Below are 24,874 nucleotides of genomic sequence, written 5' to 3' on the forward strand. Positions count from 1 at the left end.
GCAGAATAATAAAGATGTAGATGTGCACATAATGCTCTTTCAGGTGCAAGAATGACAACAGTTCCCACGTCCCACAAGACCTGCTCCTTAACATCAGGCAAAGCTGGATGTGAATGCTTGGGACATTCTTTCAGAAGGGAGAAAACTAGGTTCTCCTTCTTTGTTCCCAAGCTTATTTCTACTTTTTACTTAATGACAATGTAGTAAAACAGTATCAACAAATCCAGCACAAGTTTCTTCCCCTCCTTTTCCGTTCTAAATAGTTCTTACAGAATTCAGAACCTGAGAGGCATTTCAGTTGTACCCCACAGCACCCACATGATTTTAATTTTATTCTAATGGCCACAAATAAATACTGACTAGCAGCATTGTCTTCCCTAAGCAGGACCATCATGTTGTGCTATCAAGGGTTTGGACAAGCCACTTTCAGTAGTGACAGGGGAGAAATCTGTGGGAAATTGCTATTCTTTGGAAAGGCTGTCATGTGCAGGTCAAGCTTTCACTGGAAACATACCAAGATCCAAGCTTGTTGGAATGAAAAGGAATGGATGAATAAATGGTAGAAAAAAGACTGCATCCATGGGTCACAACTGGATGTGAAGCAATAGCAGAAAGCAGCATCCCTGTCTAAAGCTAATCTAATCTTAGTCCCTGTCTAAGACTAATCAAATTTGATTTCTTCTAAAACAAACAACTTGCAGCTGGGAAGAGGAGACTGAGGGGTGACCTCATCAATGTTTACAAATATGTGAAGGGTAGGTGTCAGGATGATGGAGCTAGGCTTTTTTCAGTGATATCCAGTGATAGGACAAGGGGCAATGGGTGTAAACTGGAACATAGGAAGTTCCACGTTAACATCAGGAAGAACTTCTTTACTGTAAGAGTGACAGAGCACTGGAACAGGTTGCCCAGGGGGGTTGTGGAGTCTCCTACACTGGAGATATTCAAGGCCCGCCTGGACAAGTTCCTGTGTGATGTACTGTAGGTTACCCTGCTCTTGCAGGGGGGTTGGACTAGATGATCTTTTGAGGTCCCTTCCAACCCTTGGGATTCTGTGATTCTGTGAAAGTGCCAACAAAACATTAAAATGCATTAATAGTGACAAAAACTTCAACACATTTGAAAGGATATACTATAATAATTTGCCTGTTCTAAAAAGGTACCCCATTATCAGATGTGCCTGGCATTCCTTGCAAAGCACTGAAGCAGAAAGGATGTGAGTGTCTATATGCCAGCTACTAGTATACTATGTTTTGATTTAATCTTGTTGAGCATGTCAACATTATGATATTTAAGCTCACAGGACTGAAAAAAAAACAAAATCCAATTTTGCTAAGAAAAGCAATTTACACTAGGAGTTCCATAAACCTAAATTTAAAATGCAGTCCATTTTTTCTTCAAGATTTTTTTCCGTTTACAGTTTACTGAGACAATTTCTCAGATAAAGCATGGCAGTACTACTCACAGTTACTAAAATGCTCCTCTTAACCTGCTCTGTTTACTACTGGAGACAGCAGCCAAGAACTAACCATATCCTTGGTAAGTATGGGTTTCTCCAGAAGTGGCATGGACTCTTCTGAGGAACTGAGATTTATGGAACTGAAAGTAAAATGCATTTCAAGAAACACATTATATCTGTGTGGAATTCAGATTTCATTCACATGGGAAATGTCATACTATGGGAAATACAGTCCTCAAGTAAAGTTGTGTTTATCACAAGTTTGTTTTCCATGCAATAAATTTCAATCACAGTTGCAAGATTGAAAAAGACATGTCAACCTTATCTTTTAAAAATTACCAGGATTGCATTGCCATTTTATTCCGATGAGAATGAAAAACAAAATTCTCATTCAGCACAGACACGAATATAAAATATTCATCTGAAATGCACACATGAAAATGACATTTTATAACTCATTTTGGTACTGTAAAAGAGCAATAATACTAAAAAATGTCAAACACATAACAATGTGTAATTTAATTCTTGTTGTATTATATTCCCAAACAGACCAATTGTTGGATTTCTGCATAACAAATGGTGAAATGATGTTCATCTCTTAGTACAGAAATTGTTTTTCTTCCACTGTGTCTGGAGGGCCTAAAAGAATGACAATTACATCCCACATGTTAATTTTTAAAGGGTCCCTAATCTATATAATTTATATTATAAGGAATACATGTGACTGCCACAATAGCATGGAATACACTGAATGGATATTTAATTTACCTACTTGGTAATGGGTAACAACTGGTTGGCTACACTTCATTCTGTGTTACTGCCTTTATTTTTACCCAAGGTTGAGATAGTAATTACCCCAGCCCTAACGATAAGGGTGTCTGAAAGAGATGCCTGGACTGCCTGCTGTGGAGTCTCCAAAAGGCTGGTTGTGAAGTAGCCACCCCAAACCATCTGATTACCACTTGACACCAGAAACAAGAAACAGCCAACAGGGAAATTCAGTTTGTTAGTTCCCTTTCCATAATTATATCATGCTTCATGCAAACTGGAGGGTTCAATAGGTGAAAAGGTCTTACCAGGAATTCGAACATTTGCCATCTTATCATTAATGACATTTTAATAGTTTAATTAACCATCAGGCAGTGAGAAATCCAGCATGAGAGTGGTTGAAACTGCCTAATAGTTAAGTCATGAAACAAGATATGCTGCAGGGAGGGAGAAACAATCCTATTTGTTTTGATGGGGGTCTTGAAAAGGGTTGGGTGACAGGACAAGAGCGAGGTTGCCTCGTCTTCAAAGGAGTCTTTAAGAAGGTCATAAGGTATTTAAAAACTCCTAACATTTAAGACTTTAATAAAATCTGCAAAATCAAGCTCAATAGAAAATTATAAATAAAAAATGTGAAATCATAAAAGGCGCTTGTGATATTTAACAATAAAAAATGCCTGTTGAGAACAAAAGGGACTTAAAACCATCCTAAGACCTTACAGTACAACACAAGTGGTGAGTTAACACAGAGTGTTAACAGTTTTGCTGCTCACCTATCCAGAAGAATTTTAAATAAGGTGAAAATGTAAAAATACACAGTTACAGAACTTCTAAGCAACTAGGACCTGAAAGAGTTCATGTGGACCCTACAACACTTGAAGGAGTTACATGTGCTAATGAAGTGACATTGAAACACCCGCACTGTGAACTACTCTTAGCAGCAGTAGGAACAAGTCCCAGGATATTGGGCCAGCCAAGAAGTGGGGAGTTAGTTAAGAAGTTCCCTGCAGGTCCCTCAGCCAACACCAATCCCTTGCCCCAAAGTACCTGAACAGCTCTGTGGAACTACTGTGGCTTTTTTCCCCTACTTGCTATCAGTAATGCAAGAGACTCAGGAGTACCACTTTGAGATAACAAGTAACAGTCATGGCTGAATAACACATCAGCTACAAATGGAAAGAAAGATGACATCTAGCCCTCCAGTGTAGTCCAGGTAAATTAATTATTTAAAATAATAAGAACAGAAAAGAACAAAAATCAATCCACCACCAAGCATAATTAAAAACCAGCAAACCTTGAAGCTCTCTGCCCTAGAGTTCCCCACAACAGAAACCCCAGAACTTATTTTCTGGTTACTCGATTACTCAAGAAACATACACTAATTTCCCTCATTCTCTTAAGGGTTTTTATGTGGTTTAAAATGAAGTGAAGCTAACTTGCACAAAATGCTGTCAGGTGTTTGTGAAGTTAGTAGGTATGTGTAATATTACTAGGTATGTGTATTGTTACTACACATTTTCCCTTAAAAATACATGTATTTCAGCAACTGGATCACATGTACACATATGTAGCACAGCAGAGGCAAAGAGAAAGAATTTATGATGATGCCAAATCCTAGTGCTAGAAGAAATATGAAGGTAAATGGCACCTACTGCCTATGGTCTCAAGTTCATTTTAACACCAAAGAACACTTGTATGCAGAATTTGACTATGGAAATATTCTCTGCATGGAAGAGGGAAGGGAAGGAGAGGGCAGGAATGTCACAGGTAACTATTGTAAAGCTTAGTCACTAATGAACACTGCCCTACCAAGGTATGGTAAGATGGCTGAAGCGCTGTGGAGATTATCTTCACAGCATTATAAAGTACCTGAAGTTGGTTCTGTGTATTAATAAACACATGGCTGCAGCACTCACCTGTCATAGATGGTGCCAGTTTTCTTTGCCCTTTGTGGTCCACAGTACCTTCATAAGCTACAGTCACATCATACACTGCATCCAGATAGTCTTTCATCGTGTCAATAGCTACATGAGTTGCTTTCACGCGTGGTGTTAGCACATGCTTTAGTATAGCAAGTCCTAGAGGGGGGGGAAAAAATCAATTATAGTGAAAGTAAATTGGACTACATTCACAAAAGGAACATCATGAAAAGGAACTTCAGCACCCAACTCAGAATCACAGGGTGTTTATTTTTAATCTCAATTCTCTGTTGAGAGAGCATGCATGTGTGGACACTGCATATGCTCTACTGAGCACATGTACAAGATGAAACAGAAATCCTAAAGAATATTAATGACAAAAAGGCTGCTCAACAGAGAAGTCCTTTTTACAGCTCCTGCTCTAGAAGCAGTGATGGTTTTAATGTGGCTCATAAGCGTAAGTGCTCACAAGAGCACTTCTCTTTCCTGTTTATGTTTGTCCATCTGAGGTAAAAAAAAAAAGAGAAAATTAACCCAGAAATACTAAATGCCCAGGACATCACCTCCTGAAATTCTCTATCAGAAACAGATTCGATAAGTGAGGAGTAAGCACAGATAATTTCAAGCACACCTAATGCATCCAGCATTTACTTGCAAAGCACAAACCAATTTTGTCAACATACTGAATCCTAATACTCCCTATGGTAACAAAGAAGCAGTTGTCTTGAACTATGTGCTTAAACAGCATGCTACATTTCTCCAAAGCTACCATGCTATCAGAAATTTCAATGTGATTTGTTATTTTCTACTACAGATTCTAGCTTGCAATGACTTGTTCCTACAGAAACAAGACATTCCATTTTATCCTTGCAGTTGCTTTCCTATTCTGCCTGCTTGTTTCTGCTGCTGACCTCGTATTGCTCTGGCACCTCCCTCCCACCAGCTGACTGAACTCACCATCCCAGTGGAAAACTAAGGAGGGAGGGGAAAATATAGCACTGAGAACCAACAGCAAGGAAGAAATCCTCTTTTTCTCCGTGAACACCCTGTGGCAACTGACTTGGCTACTAACAAATCCATAGTCACAGAAATCAACTGTTGTCTTTAACCATCCAGGCCAAGACACAGAGATTGGTACATCAAGGACACAAGAATGTTAGGTCTAACAGCACTCCGCAAGTCTTAACAACAGTATTTCATACCCATGTTTGCTTCAGCTGACCACTTCCACTTAGAGCATACTTTAAAACATTCAAATAAACTGGGCTCAAAAGTACAAACTTCATTCTATTTCCAGAATTTTAATATACAATGATTTTCAAAATGAAAACAAACAAAAAACCCCAAACCTTTTCATGACCTGAACATAGTTCTTCCACACTTTCTTGAAAGTGCTTCTGGGAAATAAAAGCATATTATGCAAAAATTTTCACTATTTTGCATAAGATGAGTATCTTTCTCAAAGAGAAGTATCAGAATAAAAAGCCAATTATTCCTTTCTAGCCTTATTTTCATTACTTTACTCTTCAGGCCATTTTTAAAGAACCATCCATTGGTGCTACTGATTCCTGTTAAATGAAACAGAAATTTTTCCAAAACAAAGCAGTGTGGCATTGCTTTTGTATCTGCCTGCAAAATACATTCAAAAGATACTGCGTTATGTCCTGATTTTATACTGAACATCTCTCCCTTGTTTGGCAAAGCATACTTTGATCTAAAGTCATGAAAATGTCTACTGAACACTGTAAGATAACGCTAGTCTCTAAGCCACTCTAACATTTTTAGAGCTGAAAATTTCAGTATAAATGATTATCCTGATTTAACATTTGCTAAGAGTCACCTTGTTTAAACACAGAGATAAAAAGTTATTTATTAGCAGTCCTTCTGAAGTCATTGTTCTAAGCTTCACCAGCAACAGCGATAACTATGTAAAATGTTATATGGCGTATATAAATATTTTGAAGCATAACATGGTGGGAGTGTTTTCTTAGCTTGTGAACTGTTGCATCAAACAGCTAATTATGTTATGTTTCCGAATGTTTACTCTGTAAATGAAGCACTGAATATTCTAGTGTGGTGTCAACGATGATGTTAGTGTAGACATTACACTCAAGACAACTCTAGTTGAGCCAAATTCCCAAACATATTCTAAAAACACTGTCATTCCTTTCCTGCCCAACTCATCTTCACCTTAACCAAACTGTTATTGTGGGGAAGAAAAAGGGAAAACAGGCTTCAGTGAGAACTGAATCCTCTAGATTAATTCATTTAGGTATTTAAGACTATTCTGTCTTGAGTTTTTTGAATCCATGGGCAATTTTGGTGATTAAGATGGTCAGTGACAATCTGTGAAGCTCAACTGTGGAATAAGCCCCACTTACTCCATGTGCTACCAGTGAACTCTTGAAGGTTCAAAATGAATATGCATCTCATTAAAATCAATAAATTCCATAATCCACTATTCAGAAACACTCCGGTGCATGACAAACATGCAGCACACCAGGAGTTTAGCACATCCTTTTAAATAATCTGCTTTATAAAAATATTAACCACACATTCTTGCAATTACTTGATGATCGTTGCTAAAATCAACATAACAGAATTTAAACCCAAGTAGTTATAGTATGGTTACCTTGGCAAGCTGCCCGCATCCAATTCACAAAACACACTGTGCTTAAACTGTTTTTAATGTTGTGCAATACTAAATTAGGAATCTTTGTCAAAGTATTTGAGGTCATGAGATTTTATTTTAAACGCCAAAGAAAATGAACTAGATGTCTAATAATGCAATACTCTTACCTTAAAATGCTATAGCTTTGCTCTTGTTAGCTAACTTTCAAATTATAAACACATTTAAAAAATAATAATGTGAAAATCTGAAGAAATACTATGAGCAATGGTACTTCAAATATTATCTGCTTACTAGACTACAGTAAGATGTTGTATTACTTCAGAAAGTCTGCAAGAAAGCTGAACAAAATAAAGTAAGGTTTTCGTTTGCGATGTACAAAGGCCCAAATTATTATCATCTATACTGATTTTTTTTATCTAAACACAAAAGAACAAAAATCACCAAACAAAACTTTATTAATCTAACCTCTCTGGGTGAAGTTACATATATAATAGCTGAGTACAACTCGACGGAGAAGATTTCTCTTTCCTTCAAGCAGGCCAAAAACTCAAAGAACTGTTCAGTGTAGGCACGCCACCTACATTTTCAGACTTGGACTCCACTGGTCATATTTGTACCCCAGATGTGCACACACCACATTTTAAAATGAAAACAATAAAAACCAAAAAAGCATCTCTAAATGAAGAATATCCTACGCATATTGTATTAGCATCACCACATTTCATCAACAGAAATTATGTCCTCACTGAAAGTGGATGCCAGAATTAGTTTGAGACTTTTTCCCCACTATACATACAACCGTGTTACTTGACAGTAATAAAAAACCTGAAAGCAGGGTAAAACCCAATGAATTTCAAGAGGGTTTTTTTTTGGTATGTGTGTGTGTATTAACGATATTAGCCTGAAAACTTTGCAGTTACATGGGGTATCCCAAGTACTCATCCAGCACTGAGTTCCCACCAGCCTTCTGGAATGTCTCCAGTGATTGAAGCCTTACTTATTGAAACCAGAGTCAGACTTATAAAATGACATATGGTGGGAGAGCTAATCCATTTGTATGCCATTATTCCATCGATTTACATTAATAGGATTCAGCTGATGACAGTATTAAAAAATAGCATGCTCTCATAAAGTGTTTTCTGTTACCATGAACTGAAGTACAAGAAATGCAAGTAACCCCCTCAAGAAGACTATGACCATCCCACAGCAAAACATGGGAGACACCACACATGAGTATCCTTTCTTCTGTGATGGATATCTACATAAATACAAGGTTTTCACAAACTTGATTTCCTAAGGATGACTTTTAATAACAGAAATCCCTTCTTTAGCCTATTGGTACTTCTCTCAAATGCTATTCAGTGTCTCTACCCCACTCTTTTCTAAAATTGTATTCTCCTTTCCACATCTCACTGTGCACTTTTACATAAAGCCTGCTTATATGAAAGTATGTGAAAAAAATATTCCAAAAACCTACTTTCTGTAGAGACAGTTCCAAATAACATTTATGGATCTTAAATACATCAGCTTGCTTTAAAATAAAATCTAAAACCAATGCCAAGATCTAGAAGGGAAGTATTTTCGATTAGCTTAGTTGAAGTACCTCTTTTTTAACATGACCTGTAAAAGCAATTTTGAGATAAGCGTATCCTGCACATACAAACATCTTAGCAGAAAGCACAATACTAGTCAAGATAAACTTAGCATTAAAAAACATTGACATTTGCAACTTTTCTGCATAAAAACAAGGAAGGTAATACATGAATACCTGAAATGTTTGCTTGCCTAAATGACCTTTTTTAGAAATCAAACATTAATACAAAATTCCATGAATGCCTTTCATCAGGGAAGATTGTTTTGTCTTCATTCAGCAAAAGCAAGCCAAGTTAAATCTAACCAGCTTCCTACCCGGTTCTCGTTGACTTTTCAGAGTTAGTAACATCAGGAGTAGGAGGGCTTTGGATTAGTCCTATTTATCTTCATATTCTTAAAATGCCATTTACTAATGTTTGGATAAAATTAATATTCTACTAAACCTACGAAATTTGTGGTTGCTTGAAACATTATAGAGGTCTAACTACTAGGAAATGATCAGAAACCTACACATACATATTTTGGGAACATATAAAATGGAACAAATTTTATAACAGAAACTGGTAGAAAAAGTTAAAATGATGTATTTTGTGGGTCTTATAGAAATTTTGTTCTAGAGTCCATTACCATCAAAAAGAACCAACCTTAAAAGAATTAAAGTTTGAAATAAATACATAAAATAATTTCCACTTCTAACATTATGACAAGATTAGAGTTAAATCCCTATGAAAATATCAGTGCCATCTACAAATGATAATTCTCTGGACTCAGCAACTAAAGCCCACTGACTAGTGTGGAAAAATCGCTGTACTTCTAAATGCCTCAACTAATAACTGGAGCCTAAAAGGAGTCATCCATATCGGTAGTCACGTTAGCTGAACAGTCCCATATAATGGAAAACTACAATGAATTCTAAGCTAAGATTACTGACTCTATACTTAAAGATTTGTAATTAGAAGGCAAAGGCTCAGAAGGGGAAAAACACATTCTGTCGTACTGTTAGATCTCTGAAACAGTAGAGCATGAGATATTTAATTTCATTATGAGACTCTTACAAGATATCCCACTGGAAATGAGTCATCAACCATACTAAAACACAAAAAGAGAGCACCTGTGCTGGTAGCAATTGTTGAAATATCTCAAACAAACACTTAGTTTTCACCAGGAGAGGACAACTAGGTGTATCAGGTTCAAATCCAGCTACATAGCACATTTTCCCATTGGTTTGGAAGTGGGGGTTTCATTTGCCTCCAAGAGAAATAAGAAAACCTGACATGTCTTCATCTCATATTCTTTGCACACACTGCTTTTGTTTTTTTCTGTGGCTGCGAAAACCCAGCAAATATTGCTATTTTGGACAACAAAGACAAATAACAGATTAATTTTCTCAACTCCACAGAATTTACCTTGTACTATGAATAAACCCTGCATTAATCCTTTCACAAATAACCAAAGAATTTACTTTTAGACACGTAACTTTTGCTTTTGCTTTTGAACTTCAGGAAGTGCATTTTTCCTTCCCCAGTGCAACTTAACAAATGTATTCTGCGCTAAAATGTTCTGTCCTGGGTTAGAATCTGATCTGACTGGAGTTTTCTGCCACTTGTAAAATATGTAGAATGAGTAATCTTCAGTTTCTGAGGGTACTAGCATTACCCTTAGATGACAACATTCTCAGTTCATCTCCACAAAAATTAGTATTCCTGGAAGTAACACTGGAAGGAAGCAACTTTCTGTATCTCACTGAATACAACTGCGGCCAGAACTTACACTGGAGTTTAAATTAATTAGAGTTTTAATGTGTCAAATGTATTGGTGCTGAGGACTGATACATGTGTCAGTATCCAACAGGAAAGCTATGACTATTAATGCCCTAATTTTATCACTTTTTACTTGTAGATGGTTTTGGCATTCTGTGGTTTCAACAGTCAATCTGGCAGTACATTCAACTTGAAATTGGCAAGGTAGTTAATGACAAATTTGAAAGACCAGTCCATGGATTTATTTTTTTACTGTATTATATACCATTTATTTCTTTCTAAAAATAGTTGAAATGCACACATCCCTACTCCTCCTCTGGAAGTTTCTCTGTGCTTTATAGCCTTCAGTCTCAACTTACTCATACCCAGATTTATTTTACCTGCCCTGTGTGTTTGATTTGCCTTTGCCTCAGAAAGCGGAAAACCACCTGCTCTTGCTAGGAGTCAGGATTTTGTGTAGAACGCAAGCCCTAGGGCAGAACAAACAGTAACATGAAGCATTACCAGTATTCAAAAAAGTTGCCTGTCTTTCAAGAATGACCTCAACCACCTTGCAATTCTTTTGCTGTGTGATATCCTTCCACCCTGTTCCTAGACAGATGATCAGTGAAGAAAGACATAATAGCTGAAATCAGCAAAATGTCAGAATATTCCGTTGTATGAACCTAAGCTTTTTTATTTATTTATTTATTTTATTTTTTAATTTCTTGTTGTTGTTGAACTGGTCCTAGAGCAGTTGTCAAGAGGCAGTTACTGCGTCCAAACCTGGTGTTTACATAAAAAGAACATCAAGATCTAAGTTGTAACTTGTCAGCTGGTCACTCTAAGACCAGGTAATTAAGTTCAGCCCAATAATACTGCTTAAACCTATGAACCTTCTCTAGAAGAGAATCCAGCCCATGGAGAGTAAAGGTAAACACAGACCCCAGAAAACCTTCTCATACTTCCTCTCTGCAAAACTACTCTAACATATAAACACACTTATGTCAAAAACATATTTCAGACACCGTGATAAAAATGAGTTATGCTTGTGCTCTACGAATAGTTTTATTTGAGTATAATATCTCTGATCCTAAGATCAATTTGAAGTTTAATTCTTCTTAAAAGAAAAAACTCTTTCTTAAAAGAAACAAAATTCCCCTACATGTCTGTAAAGCCAACACTGACACACTGTGCTTTGTAACAAATACATTAAGATGAGAAGACTAAATTATCAGACTTCTTTATAACCCCATGAGAAAATAAGTGTACATTTTAAACTGCAAGTTAAGAGTACGTCCACATTCTTCTGACTGGCAGGACTACTGGACATTACTACCTTTCCTAAAACTGTAAGAAATAGGAAGCCTCCAGGATCTTTCAGACAAGCAAGCAGTTGTGTGTTTTTAGTTCATCTCAGCAGTATCACTTAACAATCCTCGCACTCTTACAAGGCACATGGCCAGCACTCAGTCTACACACGACCAACCGGTAAGGCTTTTGGTCATGGTTCCATGCTGCAGCCCTACCACGCTGCCAGCAGTCAGGACTGTGGTGGCACTGGGTCTATTGGGTTGAAGCCACAAGCCAGGGCCAGCAGCGTTGTAGAGCGGGACCCTGGGGACTCATCATCATCTCCTGCTGGCAGCCATGCAGAGTTCCCCGTCCTCGCAGCTCTGCCGATGTACTGGCATGTGTCTTTGTGGCTCTTAGCTGTCAGAGTAGTTTGGTACGCAGCTTTCAGTGTCAGCCACCCCTGATTCTCAGCATGCTTGTACCAGGGATGCTCTAAGTCAAGTGAATCATAGAATATCAACTTCTGCATGAACATGCAGGGAAGCAGGGGCCCATGCAGACCCTGCTCTCTCCATACAAAATTCTGAGGAGAGACCAAAAGAATTTAGCAGTGGGGAAAAGCAGATCATGAGGATTCTGCACTAGAATTAGAGATGCTTCTTGTTTAGTATGTATTTGTCTTGAAAGTTTTTAAGACAAAGTTTTTAAGAGCAGTAACTCTTACAAAATAAAAGCAGTCTGATACTGGGAGCAAAAAATAAAACAAACACTAGAGGAAACGAATAGATGCTCTGAAAGCACAAAAGCGGTGTTTTACTGTTTTGCAGATTGTACAGATACAGTTAAGAAGTTTATTTAAACAGTATTGACATGGGCCCTTTCTTTTCCCTGAAAAAGGAGAAGAGGGGGATAAAAAACCCCACCAAACACCCCCTCTAAACTCCCAAAGAACCGCAAAGCTAAATGAAACATTTGACTTTCATTTCCGACAGGAAACTGAAGCAATGAATAAATACATTATGACTTAAGCTCTCCTGCTCATACACGCAAACAAATTCCATTCTTCCCAAGGAGAAGAAGAAAAGCATATATCCTTTTGGACAAGAGCTAACAATACTTAATAGCTTGATGATATCAACAGGCTGATTCACAGACTTGTGAATTCATTTCAGTGTGTCACAGAAATGAATTTACCAGACCTACTTGTTATTCTTTGTTTATCTTCTGAGTGAATTATTTAACTTTTGGTCAACAGGAAAAAACAAAACCAGGAAACGTGTTCACTGAACTGTTGGACTTAAAAGTTTACATGTATTGTGCATATGATGTGAGAAAAAAAGAAAAGGCTTGGGATCCTTATATTTTTTGCAAGTCTTTCCAAAGTTGAAGTAATTCCATCTGTGGTTATAGAGACAATACCAACAATCAAAGCAACTATAGAAAAAAGTGCAACCAAGGAAGAGTGAAACTGGAAAGTGAGAGAGCAACAAAACCAAAAAGCCATGGTAGTACTAACACTAATTGAAAATGAAGTGATGGAAGACTTTTAAAGCACAACAATCTCTATGCAAAATATTCTTTATATCAAGTAACAACTGTAATTGTCACCTTAGACAGAACAGTGCCCTGATCCAGTGTAGGTAATTCTTATGTCCCTGAATGGGCAAGAAAAGAAGTGTCCATAAATACACACATATAGACAGAAAGCGTTCTTGAGAATTAATAGTCTTGCACAATGCAAAATGCAAGAAATGTCTGCATCTACGCTACTCTCATCTTACTCTGTGGTAAGAGAAACATTGATTTATGCTATTCTAACCCTTAAGTATCAACCAGGCAGACTTAATGGTCCACTTAAGGTAAAATCATCTTCATATTATATAATGATTTTATATAACATATGTTAACACTGTAACAAAATAACGATTTTGAAACTTTTTTTGCTTACCTTCCTTTTCAGCAAATGATTGACTATCTGCAATGACTTTTGGTATTTCTGGATTGTAACGAGTCCCCTCTGGAAAAATCACTAAATACATCTGCGGGATTAAAAAAAACCAAGACAGAGAAGTTCTTATAACGAATGTAAGCCACTTCCTTGCACAGAAATTATCATCACTTGATAGGTCCATATTGTAATTAATTCACATCATTGATTACCATAAGGATCCAAAGAAAATCGGAATACTTGAGCTACAATTTCTTAGCTCTAAGCAACTTTTCAAGGTTCAAAACAATTTTCTTTGAATGTACACCACAGAAAGTTACCCAGGTGATTTACGAAGGGAAATAGAATGCATTAGCGGAAGTGAGCAAGTGAGGATCAGCTGATGTCAACAAGACTATCTATTTAGTCAAGTGGGATAAGAGGAGATTTTGAAAAGACAGTCAAATATGTCACAAATTACCTAAATTATTCTTTTAATACTTATCTTGCATCTAGTCTTTCCTTCTACTGAAATATAAATTTAATTCCATTCATAATCAGAAATACTATTAATTGAAATTATGATAGATCAGCTACCTTATGTGCCTTTACGCATCTCACTGTGTTATACCTTAAATATATTATGAACTTAAACTCACAGTTTAATATAATTTGAACTTCAAAGTCACATTCCTTTAAACACACCTCTGGCAAGGTTAGACTTTCCTAGTAAATTAGTGCACTTGTCTAGTCAGTAACAACTGCCTATGGGTTCTCAAATCATTACACAGGTAAAGGTTGCCTAAATATCTGCATATCCAAGTGTAAAATTCTGTACCCAAATAAAAGCAGTCAAATGTGATGAATTTTCCATTTGCTTTCAAAACAGAGTGGAGGTTTCCATCAATTTTCGTGTGTGTGTCTTGCATAATCTCCTACTGTTGATGCAAAACAGCACTTACGCACTGAAAAATTTGCACTGGGGGCTCATCTGCAGAAGAAAAGGCTATGGCCACAAACGGTAACTAGCGTGGACTTTAACATGACACATTAACAGTAAAAACCATGCCTACTGTGCCTAGACTAACTACAAAATTTATTATCTTCACAGAAACTTATCGTAAGAAATATCTTGAGGAAAAAGAGGTAGTGGATTGACAACAGTCCAAGGAGGATTATCAGTGTACAGAAAGACACTGACAAGCGTGAGTGCACATCATGGAAAGATGCAAAGTTAATTAAAAACTGAGAAAGAGACACACAGGAATGTAACTTTGTGCTTCTGGCCCACAGAATATCAGAATGTGCTGGTATCTGCACTTAACAACTGCAGACAACTGGAGAAAAGACTGAATACAGAAAGATAGGACTCAGCAAGAGAAACCTCCAGAACTGCCCCATAGTGAGGAAAATTGAAGGATGTGTTAAAAAGCAGAGGAGGGAAGAAGTTTAGGAACTGTGCTAATCATTGAAACCAGCAGATCAAGAAAGAGAAGAAATGACTGCATAGCCTAGAACCCGGCAGGGAAAAAACCCAAACCAAAAAACCCCAAACCAAAAAACCAATGACAAACCAGTAGAGAGAGCTCAAGGAACAGCTGTACTTGTTATGGTATGTTTAGGGAGGAGGAGAGCTGGCACACTGCAGAGGCAGGTTTAGTCCAAAAATTTTCAAGGACCAGTGAAAACCCAAGATGTATACAGATTGGTGGGGAAAGAACAAGAAAATGGGTTTAAGAGGCAAGGTGCTTACTTTTTTATAACATGACAGTAGCATAAGCAGAGGGATGAGTACAGGAATCCTTAGACCCAGCTGAAGTCCACACTTTCCCCAGTCATGTATACATTTCATCTATGAAGTACACTGTTGAGATATTTAAGTGACTAAGTAAAACTTTTGAGAGTTAGTTGGAAAGGGCATAATATTCAAATCCAGATGCATTTCCCGCCCCACTCCCTTTTCATAAACAGGCTCATATTCAAATCACATAATTTAGATCCTTAAAATGGTACTTCGAGATGACTTACCCCCCCCCCCCCCCCCATTAAAGACTGAATGCTCAGCTCTGAAGGGTAATACAGCGGCTGTTACAAGTAATAACTGTCAGAGTAAAGGAAGTGATGCACACAGGATAGGAATTAGCATTCTTGCTGCAGAGGTCAGAATTTAAAAGCAGAAAATCAGCCATCGATAGCTGATTACACAATGGAGAATAGTGTCTATTTACTCCAGTCCTATGTGTGTAATACAAAGCAGGGTTGAAATTATATGTTCATTACTGTTGTAAACCTCTAGAACACAAGCAGCTGAACAGGTTTGTTGATGAGAATCTGAATATCTCTGAATTGAAAACATACCAACAAGACAGAAAAGTTGCCTTTGCTTCAAGTTCAGAATATAGAAACCTAGTATGTAGCTCATTAGGTCTACTTTACTTGAGTAGAATTCATGAATATAAACAGATGTCTTATCTATTCTCACATAGAATCCTGCAAAAGACAAAGATATTCTGCCAGTGCAATTCAGCCTCCCAAATCTGCTTGTATGACTGGCTTTTCCCTTCTCCCACCTTGGGCTGCAGAGGCTAAATCCTTAAGCACTATTCCACAAATGAAATGAAATGGATGACGAGAACGGCTTTCACCTGAATAACAAATCTATTCATTTTCTCAATGTTGTCAAGGTCTCCCAGGCAAAAAGAAATAGCAATGGCACTGAGAAGGGATATGCTTCCAGAGGAGGGAGGAGGGCAGCCAAGGAAGTCTTTGAGATAGATCAGAGTGCCACAAAAGGAGCTGGTATGGATGAAGCATAGGAAAGGGGTGTGAAGCAACATGAGCACCTGGATTACAGAACAAAGTCGGCCCAGATGCCACAAACATACAGTGAGAAAACATGGAGAGTGTCTGGGGAGAGCTAGCTGCCACTCTGTAGAAGAACGTAGGGCATCAAGAAGTGGTAACTACTGACTAAAGTTATCTTGCATTTACTGTGCTGTTCCCGGATGGGTGACAAGGGGAAAAAACAAGTATTTTTATTTAGAAAGTTCAAAATTATATCAAACAACGCATTTCCTTAGTTTTAATATTCTTATTCTTGCATCCTGTCACCCAGACAGATTCATACATAAATCTATTTAGACAGTTGCCTAGAAGATATGCTAGATGAGAAACATTAACACTCCGCTCAATAACTGAAAAAGATCTGGTATGAGAAAGCATATCTAGTATAACTGGAATGAAATACAAAGGTGATATGAGGAAAGCAGGCAAGGACATACAGGATTTACAAAGAAGCTGATAAGGATTTGCAAATTAGTAACTACATGAAAAAAATTATATTAAGCCTTAAAGCAGTTGTAGTAATGTATCTGTCCCCTCCAGGTTTTTACTGTTTGATTAGCACTGCTTCACATGACAAAGGTTTATTCTGTAACGGAAAGAATGACAAACTACATAGTAACCAGTAAAAGACTGGCTGTACTGAGTTAAATCCCACATCTCAGAATGCAGATTTTCTGCTCCCAGTGCATGATGAGAAGAAATGTAAGTTGCATTTTCAGTTATCACACCAAACAGTTCGCTGTTCAGAAGAGTTAGCTTCCTTTATAAAACATAAATAGATTGAGTATATCAAGTGTGGGCTGGATATATTGTTACATTAAGAAATGTGTTTATCTTCTTATGGTGTACATTAAAACAGTATTAACACAAGAGGGTCCTTCAAACCACGTGACAGTCTCTGCTCTCACAAGACATAAGATTGCAATTTGTTAATAATCAGCCAATCGGATGGAATTTTAAGCAAAATCACATTGTTGCAAGTGAGTTTTGCCAGCAACAGGTCCAATAATGAACCACGAGTGGTTCACTTCAATGACAGTCTGAGAAACAAAGTAATTTTCAAAAATAAATAAGAAAATCTATTAATTCAAGATCCCCATTAAGAGAACACAGGTGCAAGAGCATTTCAGTCTAGCATCAGTTTTGTGCATGTCTAATATTGCTGCGCTTCATCTGGGAAGAAGAATGGAGCAATTGTGAACAGCAGGTCAGGAGAAAAGGCTGTTTAAGGCAGGCAAGTGAGTAGAAGTTGTAAGACAAGGTGAGCAAGGAACATCATGCAAGTCCACTGTCCATACCAAAATGAGGCATACCAGATTACTAATCTGGTTATACTGTGAATATAAGACAGCCAAGAGGCAGCCTTATTTTTCCTGTCTGCATTCCACCTCCAATTTACTTTACAAAACCAGGATTTGCTACACTAACGAGAATAGAAAACTGGTTCTGCCTTCCTACACATCTTCATTTTCTTAATAGGAACAGGGATGGCTCCAGACAGGCTGAACATTAATCATCTGGATTCTTTTGTTTAAATTGTATGTGGAGAGAAACTGTAAATAACAGTGACCCTTAACACAGATTCCCGTCCATCTCCTCTCTATTGGCTTGTAATTCTTAAGAGCTGAAAGGCAAGCTTTTCTCTAGCACTACATTAAAGAACTCCACCACGTATGTGCAGAATGACAAAGCAGCAACAGCTGATCACTAAACTGAAGAAAAGCCCACCCTGAGCTGTAGCACCCTATGCATAAATTTTAATAAACATTCTGGAGTAGTAAATTAATTATTCTCACATGAAACTGGTGAGTTCAGCGAGTACTCACTTTACTGATTAAAATGTCTTCATTTTAAATGTAATATGGTTGCTTGTGAATGTCACACCAAGCTGTAGAACAGCAAAGTTCCTTTATGAATAATGCAGTAAGGACACAGGTCGTCATGCTCTCCCAGTAGCAACTGTAGGTTAAAGAGCATTTACAGCATCGCCATTTAAATTCTCAGATAAAGTGGATTACAGAAAGTTTAGTCTTCCCTCAAATGACAACTCAATGGTCTGTGTCTTTTAGCCCAGCAGATGTAAACATTTATCTCTGTGAACAGGCTTTTGACAGCTTTGGCTTTGTAAAACTTAAGTGTCACTCCCTATAAGGTTTGACCACAACAGATTTAAAACAGAATGCATTTCTGCAGCAGTTACGTTTCTCTTTTATGCTACTGCCCTAGAGAATACAAGGAAAATGGCACCAACTGCCTGGTAAACACGTCCAGGTTCTGTGCCCATTTCCAACACCAGCAAACTTCTAGATAACCAACTACAAAAGACAAACAAACACAAGTGGTCCCAAATTCATTTGGCATTAGCTTAGATAGATTAAGTATAGGCTTTCAATCCACAGACAACTAAGGAGGAAAAAGACGATTTCAGAAAAAAGCCTTCTGGATTTATTTCTTTCATTAATTACATGTAGACATCCACCATGGAAAGCAGAACCCACAGCTGATATAACTTTAAAGAAAAGCTTTATGCCTAAATCTCCCCTTACATTCCAGTTGGGCTAAGAATCACACACTAGCCTGTTCAGTCAATTTATGGCACTGTAACAACACTGAACATCATTTCCAAAACCACACAGAATTAGGCGAGTCTCTAGGCGTATCTGCCTAAGATTCTATTAAAAAAAGTCCGTGTTTCTATAAAGGACACTAATTTTATGGAGTTCAAATCAAGACTCTTGATACAATGAAAACCTTATTACAACAAACCCTTGTATTTTAGGGGGTGCAGAGGGAAGCCAGAAAGCCAGACTCAACCAGAAGCTGCGTAGAAAACCAGAAGCTAGCAAGAAATCCATAGGCCTACGCGAGAAAACACCCTGCTAGGATATTTCATCCAGGCTAACTGAAGTGAACTTAACCAGCGCTTTATAGGAGGGAGGAATTGCTTAGGGTGATGACTACAAGTATGTTTCATACCTCCTCCAATTTGTCTTAGCTTATTCCAATACACCTCAGCTTTTACAGAAAGTAGAATCTTTGCCACTGATATACAGAAAATAACTTTATGCAATGCAAACTTTTCACACCCCAGGACCCTCCCTGGCACAAGTTACCACTTGCAGGCACAAGTTACACGATTGAAGATGACCATCTTCTCCATGTGGACATCATTAGATTAGACATAGAACAGAAGAAGTTTAGTTGTGACAATGTATTTCTGGCATTTGTAACTTACATGCTATAAACTGGAAACAGATGCACTTTCTTGCTTCAGTTAAAAACAAAAATACCTGGTTTGTGCTATATGTTAGTTCAAGACACAATGAGTTTGAGCACTGTCTTAAACAGGGATGCTTTACTCATTTAAGCCCCTCAGTAAACGTAAGGCCACTTTACTTTCTCAATACAAACATGCACAAACATAAACACAGTATCTCCAAAAAAAAAAAAAAAAAAGGTTTGACACACTGCATTTGGAGTGGCAACTCCTAATCCCATCATTTTAAATAAAATTAAAGTGTAACTGTTCTATATCAATGCTTGTTGAGTTGGTTTTCTTAAGTCTAGCCAGCAAAGCAGAAAACATTTTAATGCACAGCAAGGAATGGATGTGAAGCACTGTGATTTTAACCACTGAGCCACAAACCATACAGGGAGTCATGAGAAAAGTCACTTGGCACTAACAATCATTCTTCAAATAGAAAATTATCAAGAGTTCAGGGTTTCTTTGTTGTTGGTTTTGTTAGGTTTTTTCTTCTCCTCTAGGCGTAGCAGACAAAGTTACTCAGTTCTAAGATGTCACTGCCATTAAAAATGATGGATCACTGGGATGACTAATTAAGACTTGGTAACAATGGTTCTTGACTTTCAGAAGTCAGGAATACCAGTCTCTGACAAGTATACAGTAGTCTTTTGAAACACAGGAAACACTAACAGTGGTTTCTCAAGGAAGGTGTTATAGCTTATGTTCTAAGATGTAGTCCAGATCCCCCCCGCCCTCTACAGACAGAACCACAAAGTTGCTGTTATTCATAAAGGGCTAGTAAAATTTTCCTAAGTTTAATTAGAGGTATCAGTCTAATTACAGAAAGTAAATGCAAAAATAAAGAAAGAAAACAAATCCATATTACCATCTTGTAGTTTGTAAATATCAGGTATGGCTCATTTCTCCAACAATCCTTTGCCATTAAAAAAGTCACAAGACATGCAGAGAAGGGAGGTATAATCTTACCGGAGTCTCGGCTTTCATCTGGGCTCGCAACTTCTCTCTCATTTCTTTTTCATTGAATTTGGCACTTCTTTTTACGTAGACTCCTCCATGCTAAGAATAGAGAAATAAAAAAAAAAGTATTAAATATTTAAGTAGTTTAACGCAGAATAGTTGATAGAAGAACAAACAAGATGAGAGTGAAAAGTCACCTTTATGACTCATACTGCAAATTGCCCACAAGACGTTTTCTCCTAGGATGAAAGCATCTGAAACTAATCTCAATTTGCATGTACTTAAGTTCACAAGAATCTGCTTAAGTAAAGATCAGATCTTAAAAAAAAAAAAAAAAAAAAAAAAAAAGGCATAAGACACTTGAAGTGTCTATTTAAAGGTGTTAAATAATTAACTGAAATATGGCATTGGAACCAACCCCAGCAATCTATTCCCAACACCACTGACAATCAGCTTACCTTGTATTTAAAGGGAAACCAGCACAACTGAAGTTACTCACATACAACTACTTATAGGTCAACATTTTCAATTTGGTGTGCCCACTCTTTAAGTAGTGACTAATGCAAATACTGGACTTACAAGTATAGTACCTCCACATAAAAAAATTATGAATAGCACAAAAGAACTAGCATAGGTCTTAAAAACTTCCATGCACTTTTATTAAAGAAACAAACCTTTAAGGAAGATATAATGTACTGAGAAAATAAGTAACACAAAGTCTGTAGAAGACAAAGGATATTATAGAAGCATTTTTACTGAAAACCATTATAAAAAGCTAGACCATTTCCTGGAAAAGATTCATTTTATAAGTTGTTCTACACAATTTCTCAGAAAAACTTCAGTAAAAGGACTATGACAAAGCTCAAAGAAAGAGAGTTATAAAGAAATAAAATTTGCCTCATCATTTCCCTCTCCTGTCACTTTGTTTTATCTAAAGTGTAGCTAACAAGAGGATGTAAACAAACATGCTCCAAAATGAACTACTGCTACTGATGCAATGAATTCTGGGGGCATAAAAAGGAAAAGACCAGAACTTCCAAATAACAGAAGTCTGTTTCCAAGGTACATTGTTTTAATGGATTTTCTAACTGATTCCCTAATTCGATTATAGTCTTTTCTGCCTGCCCTGACTCTTGGCATTAGGATTTGTCCGATAATTTCTGTCCATTTATGGTTTTACACACTCTTAACAGAAAGGTGACAGTAAGATTAAAACTGGTAAATGCTGAACCTTATTCAAATGTCTTATCTCAGGAAAAGATATAGTACATTGTAGAAACAGGGGTGGTGGGGTGTGTGTGCGTAGCTATTATTTTATTTGCACAGCACAGGAATAAAGTTTGAGGACTTCGGAGGGGCAGGCAGAAGCAGCAATTAGGCAAAGTGTTTTCAACCTTTGTTTTTCATGGTGTGGAAAGACGGCTGTGCAGCTGCTTAGCTAGTAGTATTTGACATGACTTTTAAGTTGTTCTCCAAAAGCTGCAGTGAAAAGGAACAGAAAGTCAATGGTACATCAACTCCATATTAAATATTCTGTCTTAACATTATTGTCTGTGGCTCCCTTCCAAGGTGAATTAGCCAGCTGCAACACTAAGATGTGCTGCTGTGGCTGGCAGGGGACCAAAGCCAGGAGGAGAGTCCCCCAGTTCACCAAGCTTGGCCTTCAGCAGGCTGGAACATCGTTACCGGCACCTCCCAGAAGCAGTTTACCAGTCACGGATAGATTACGGCATGAACAGAAAAACGGTCCGTCGTCTGTGCAGCAAATGAGAGCTGCCCATTATCCCCTCACTCCACATGTAAGAACGCTTTTAAGATCTGACACCATTAAAGTGAAGTAGAAGTCTTATTCTGTACAGTGGTACCACAACAGCCACTTTCAGGAAAGGCAGACTCGATCTGGTTTGAGAAACAAAGCACCTGCTTTCCATGTAATTGCTAAGTAATCGTTCCGTGTGAGCTCAACTATGCTCAGCTTTGATAAATGAGGGAAGGCTGGAATCAAAGTCTTCCCATTCATCAAATTACTAACCAGCTGCAGTAAACTTGAAAAATATTGGACTACCTTTTCCTTGTTTCATTTGTGAACCTGGAGCAATCAAATTACTATTGTACAGTTTGCTTAGGGGCACCACAAGACCAAAGACAGGTTTGGTGTCCCCACCTCAGACTTTTTAATGTACAGAAATAGATCTGTACTTCTCATGTAGATACAAATATATAGTCATGTAATGTAAGAACAGACAAATTATGTATTGCAAGACCACCATTTGCTGCACATGACCCAACTACATATATGTCAGCTCCCCTCAGCTGACATACACACATGGGGTTACAAAGCTGAAGAGAGGCAAAATGCTGTACTAGATAAGTATTTGGCTAAATTTCAGTAACAACCAAAACGGTGCACAAGCTGATGCCGAATAACATGCTTCCTATGTGTAAAAGTCAAGTGAACTCCGGGATGTCAAAAACATTTATCAAAATTACATCCAGCCTCACCAGGAGATTAGATGAGTAGGAGATAGCTGCATTTTGGTGGAGAAAGATAGGGGAAAAAAAAAAATTTAGATCCACCCAAAAACAATAAAGCCAATTTTATGAAAATAAATATTTCTACATAATAAATCTAACTTGAACGTAACAGGTTAATTTAAGTGGTTCTTTTCTTTTCTTGCTATTAGATAGCTGCCTCCAAAGAAGAATGCTAGTTATGCAATTGTATATAGCTCAAATTCCCCAATTTGTATTGCATTTCCTTTTCACTAAGAGATCAAATATATGAATGCTTTTCAAAACAGATTTCTGGAAGTACTGTTTTTAAGGTTAGATTTTTTTTCCGCTGTACTTTAAAAGCCCCTCTCTCAGTCAACAATGGATTATGTTTACAAATATACTTCCTTTGTGCCTGAATTTTGCTCTCCTGGACATCCAGACCACGTTTATTTCCAAACAGGATGTTTACCTGAGGTAGGGAATATGAATTCCGTGAGCATGGCGTAATTACGTGGCTTTGGAAACTTTTAGTGGAGTGTAAGTGACATCACTGACAGAACATCAACAGGAAGGGCAGGAAGTGTTTTATGTTTTTGCACTGTTTGGTGTGATAAAAACAATAAAAATACCTATTAGCTTGCACTGCAGGCCTGCTGCATCCCGTCTCAGTCATTTAAACACACACGCATCATCACTGTTAGTAAGCTGCCTTCCATTTTTGTCACTAACATATACATAAATATATATGTAAGTATATATAATCATCACCCAAGAGATCTGGTAGAAGTTTTGTGCTTTAAGGAATCCAAAGCTGAACAGATTATATTTAATATATATATTTTGATTAAAAATGTAGGCTACATTCAGGTTAAATTTCCACAGGAACCTTCTTTTAACAGTCAATATAGCAGTCAGGAAACTGAGCACCGGATATTCCAGATAGCAATAATAATTTTCAAAAATCTTGAAAAAAATCATTTCTGGACACCTAGTGATAGCGGATGGAATATATATCCTGTCTGTATTTTAATTAAAGCAGATTTAAATCACCACCAATGTAATGGCTACAGACAAGGACAAAGAGCAAAATATTTCCATGCAGCAGACTGGTCACTTTAGAGGAAACAAAATGTAGAGAAACAGAGTCATTAGCGAGGGACAAGCATCAGACGTCACTGAAGTCCATTTTCCCCCAACAGATACCTTCAGTGAGGTACGACAGGGTGTGACAGTCTGTACTTAATTTAGGGGACTGGGACAGCAAACCCACCAGTAAAAATATATTTTGAACAGTTTCTTACTTTCTCTGCAGCATATTCTTTTCTAAACATAGCTATGCCAGAAGAAAGGATGGCAACTACCCAAACTCCAGCCTAGATTCATACCCTACTTGATGTTTAAGCAAGTAGGTGCTCTTCTCGTCCAGAAGACAACAGATATTTTTAACTGTCAAGGCAAAAACATTGAACCCAGTATCTTCGACAACACTGAGACCTCTTACACAATGAACAGATAGTAGAAAACTCAAGAACTATCTGCTCTCTAAGACAGAATGGTGAGACAATTCACACCCTAGCAATGGGCATCTTGTGTGACATGATCCAAGCCTGTGAACCTCTGTTCAAATCAGGTACCTACACCCAAGCTAGAAGGCAACAGCTGATTGCTGGGAAAGGCCACTGTTTAAGGCAGAAGGGAACTGGGCTTACCTGTGAGAAATACCACCCGTACAGTGGAAGCCACTTCAACCCATCTTTCAAGACATACCGGACATGCCCAAGAGCATTCTGCCTAATTGCCAACATGTCTGCAATAATCCAATCAACTGCAAAGACAAAAGCCCAGAATGTTTAGTTAAATTAGTTTTTAGTTGCCACTGATGAAATAAAAAGTGCATGTTGTACATATAAATATCATTAAAGGTATCTGAAATAGAAGTTCTGAACTAGAAGTTCTGAACTAGAAGTTCTTGCTTGTTA

General features: G+C 37.5%; 1 protein-coding gene across 2 annotated transcripts in view; it reads right to left on the reverse strand.

The window, feature by feature from the left end:
* Window positions 1–24,874, reverse strand: part of AGPAT5 (1-acylglycerol-3-phosphate O-acyltransferase 5) — a 56,381-nt gene that overhangs the window by 15,090 nt on the left and 16,417 nt on the right. The window contains exons 3-6 of one of the 2 annotated variants that reach the window (XM_065681515.1): window positions 24,605–24,720; window positions 20,409–20,498; window positions 13,355–13,445; window positions 4,144–4,305 (exon numbers count right to left, since the gene is read on the reverse strand). In XM_065681515.1, the coding sequence (XP_065537587.1) occupies window positions 4,144–4,305; window positions 13,355–13,445; window positions 20,409–20,498; window positions 24,605–24,720 (459 nt within the window). The remainder of the gene's footprint in view (window positions 1–4,143; window positions 4,306–13,354; window positions 13,446–20,408; window positions 20,499–24,604; window positions 24,721–24,874) is intronic. The other variant, XM_065681516.1, reaches the window with a different exon arrangement.

This window comes from Lathamus discolor, chromosome 5 (genome assembly GCF_037157495.1).
Source record: "Lathamus discolor isolate bLatDis1 chromosome 5, bLatDis1.hap1, whole genome shotgun sequence".
NCBI lineage: Eukaryota > Metazoa > Chordata > Aves > Psittaciformes > Psittacidae > Lathamus > Lathamus discolor.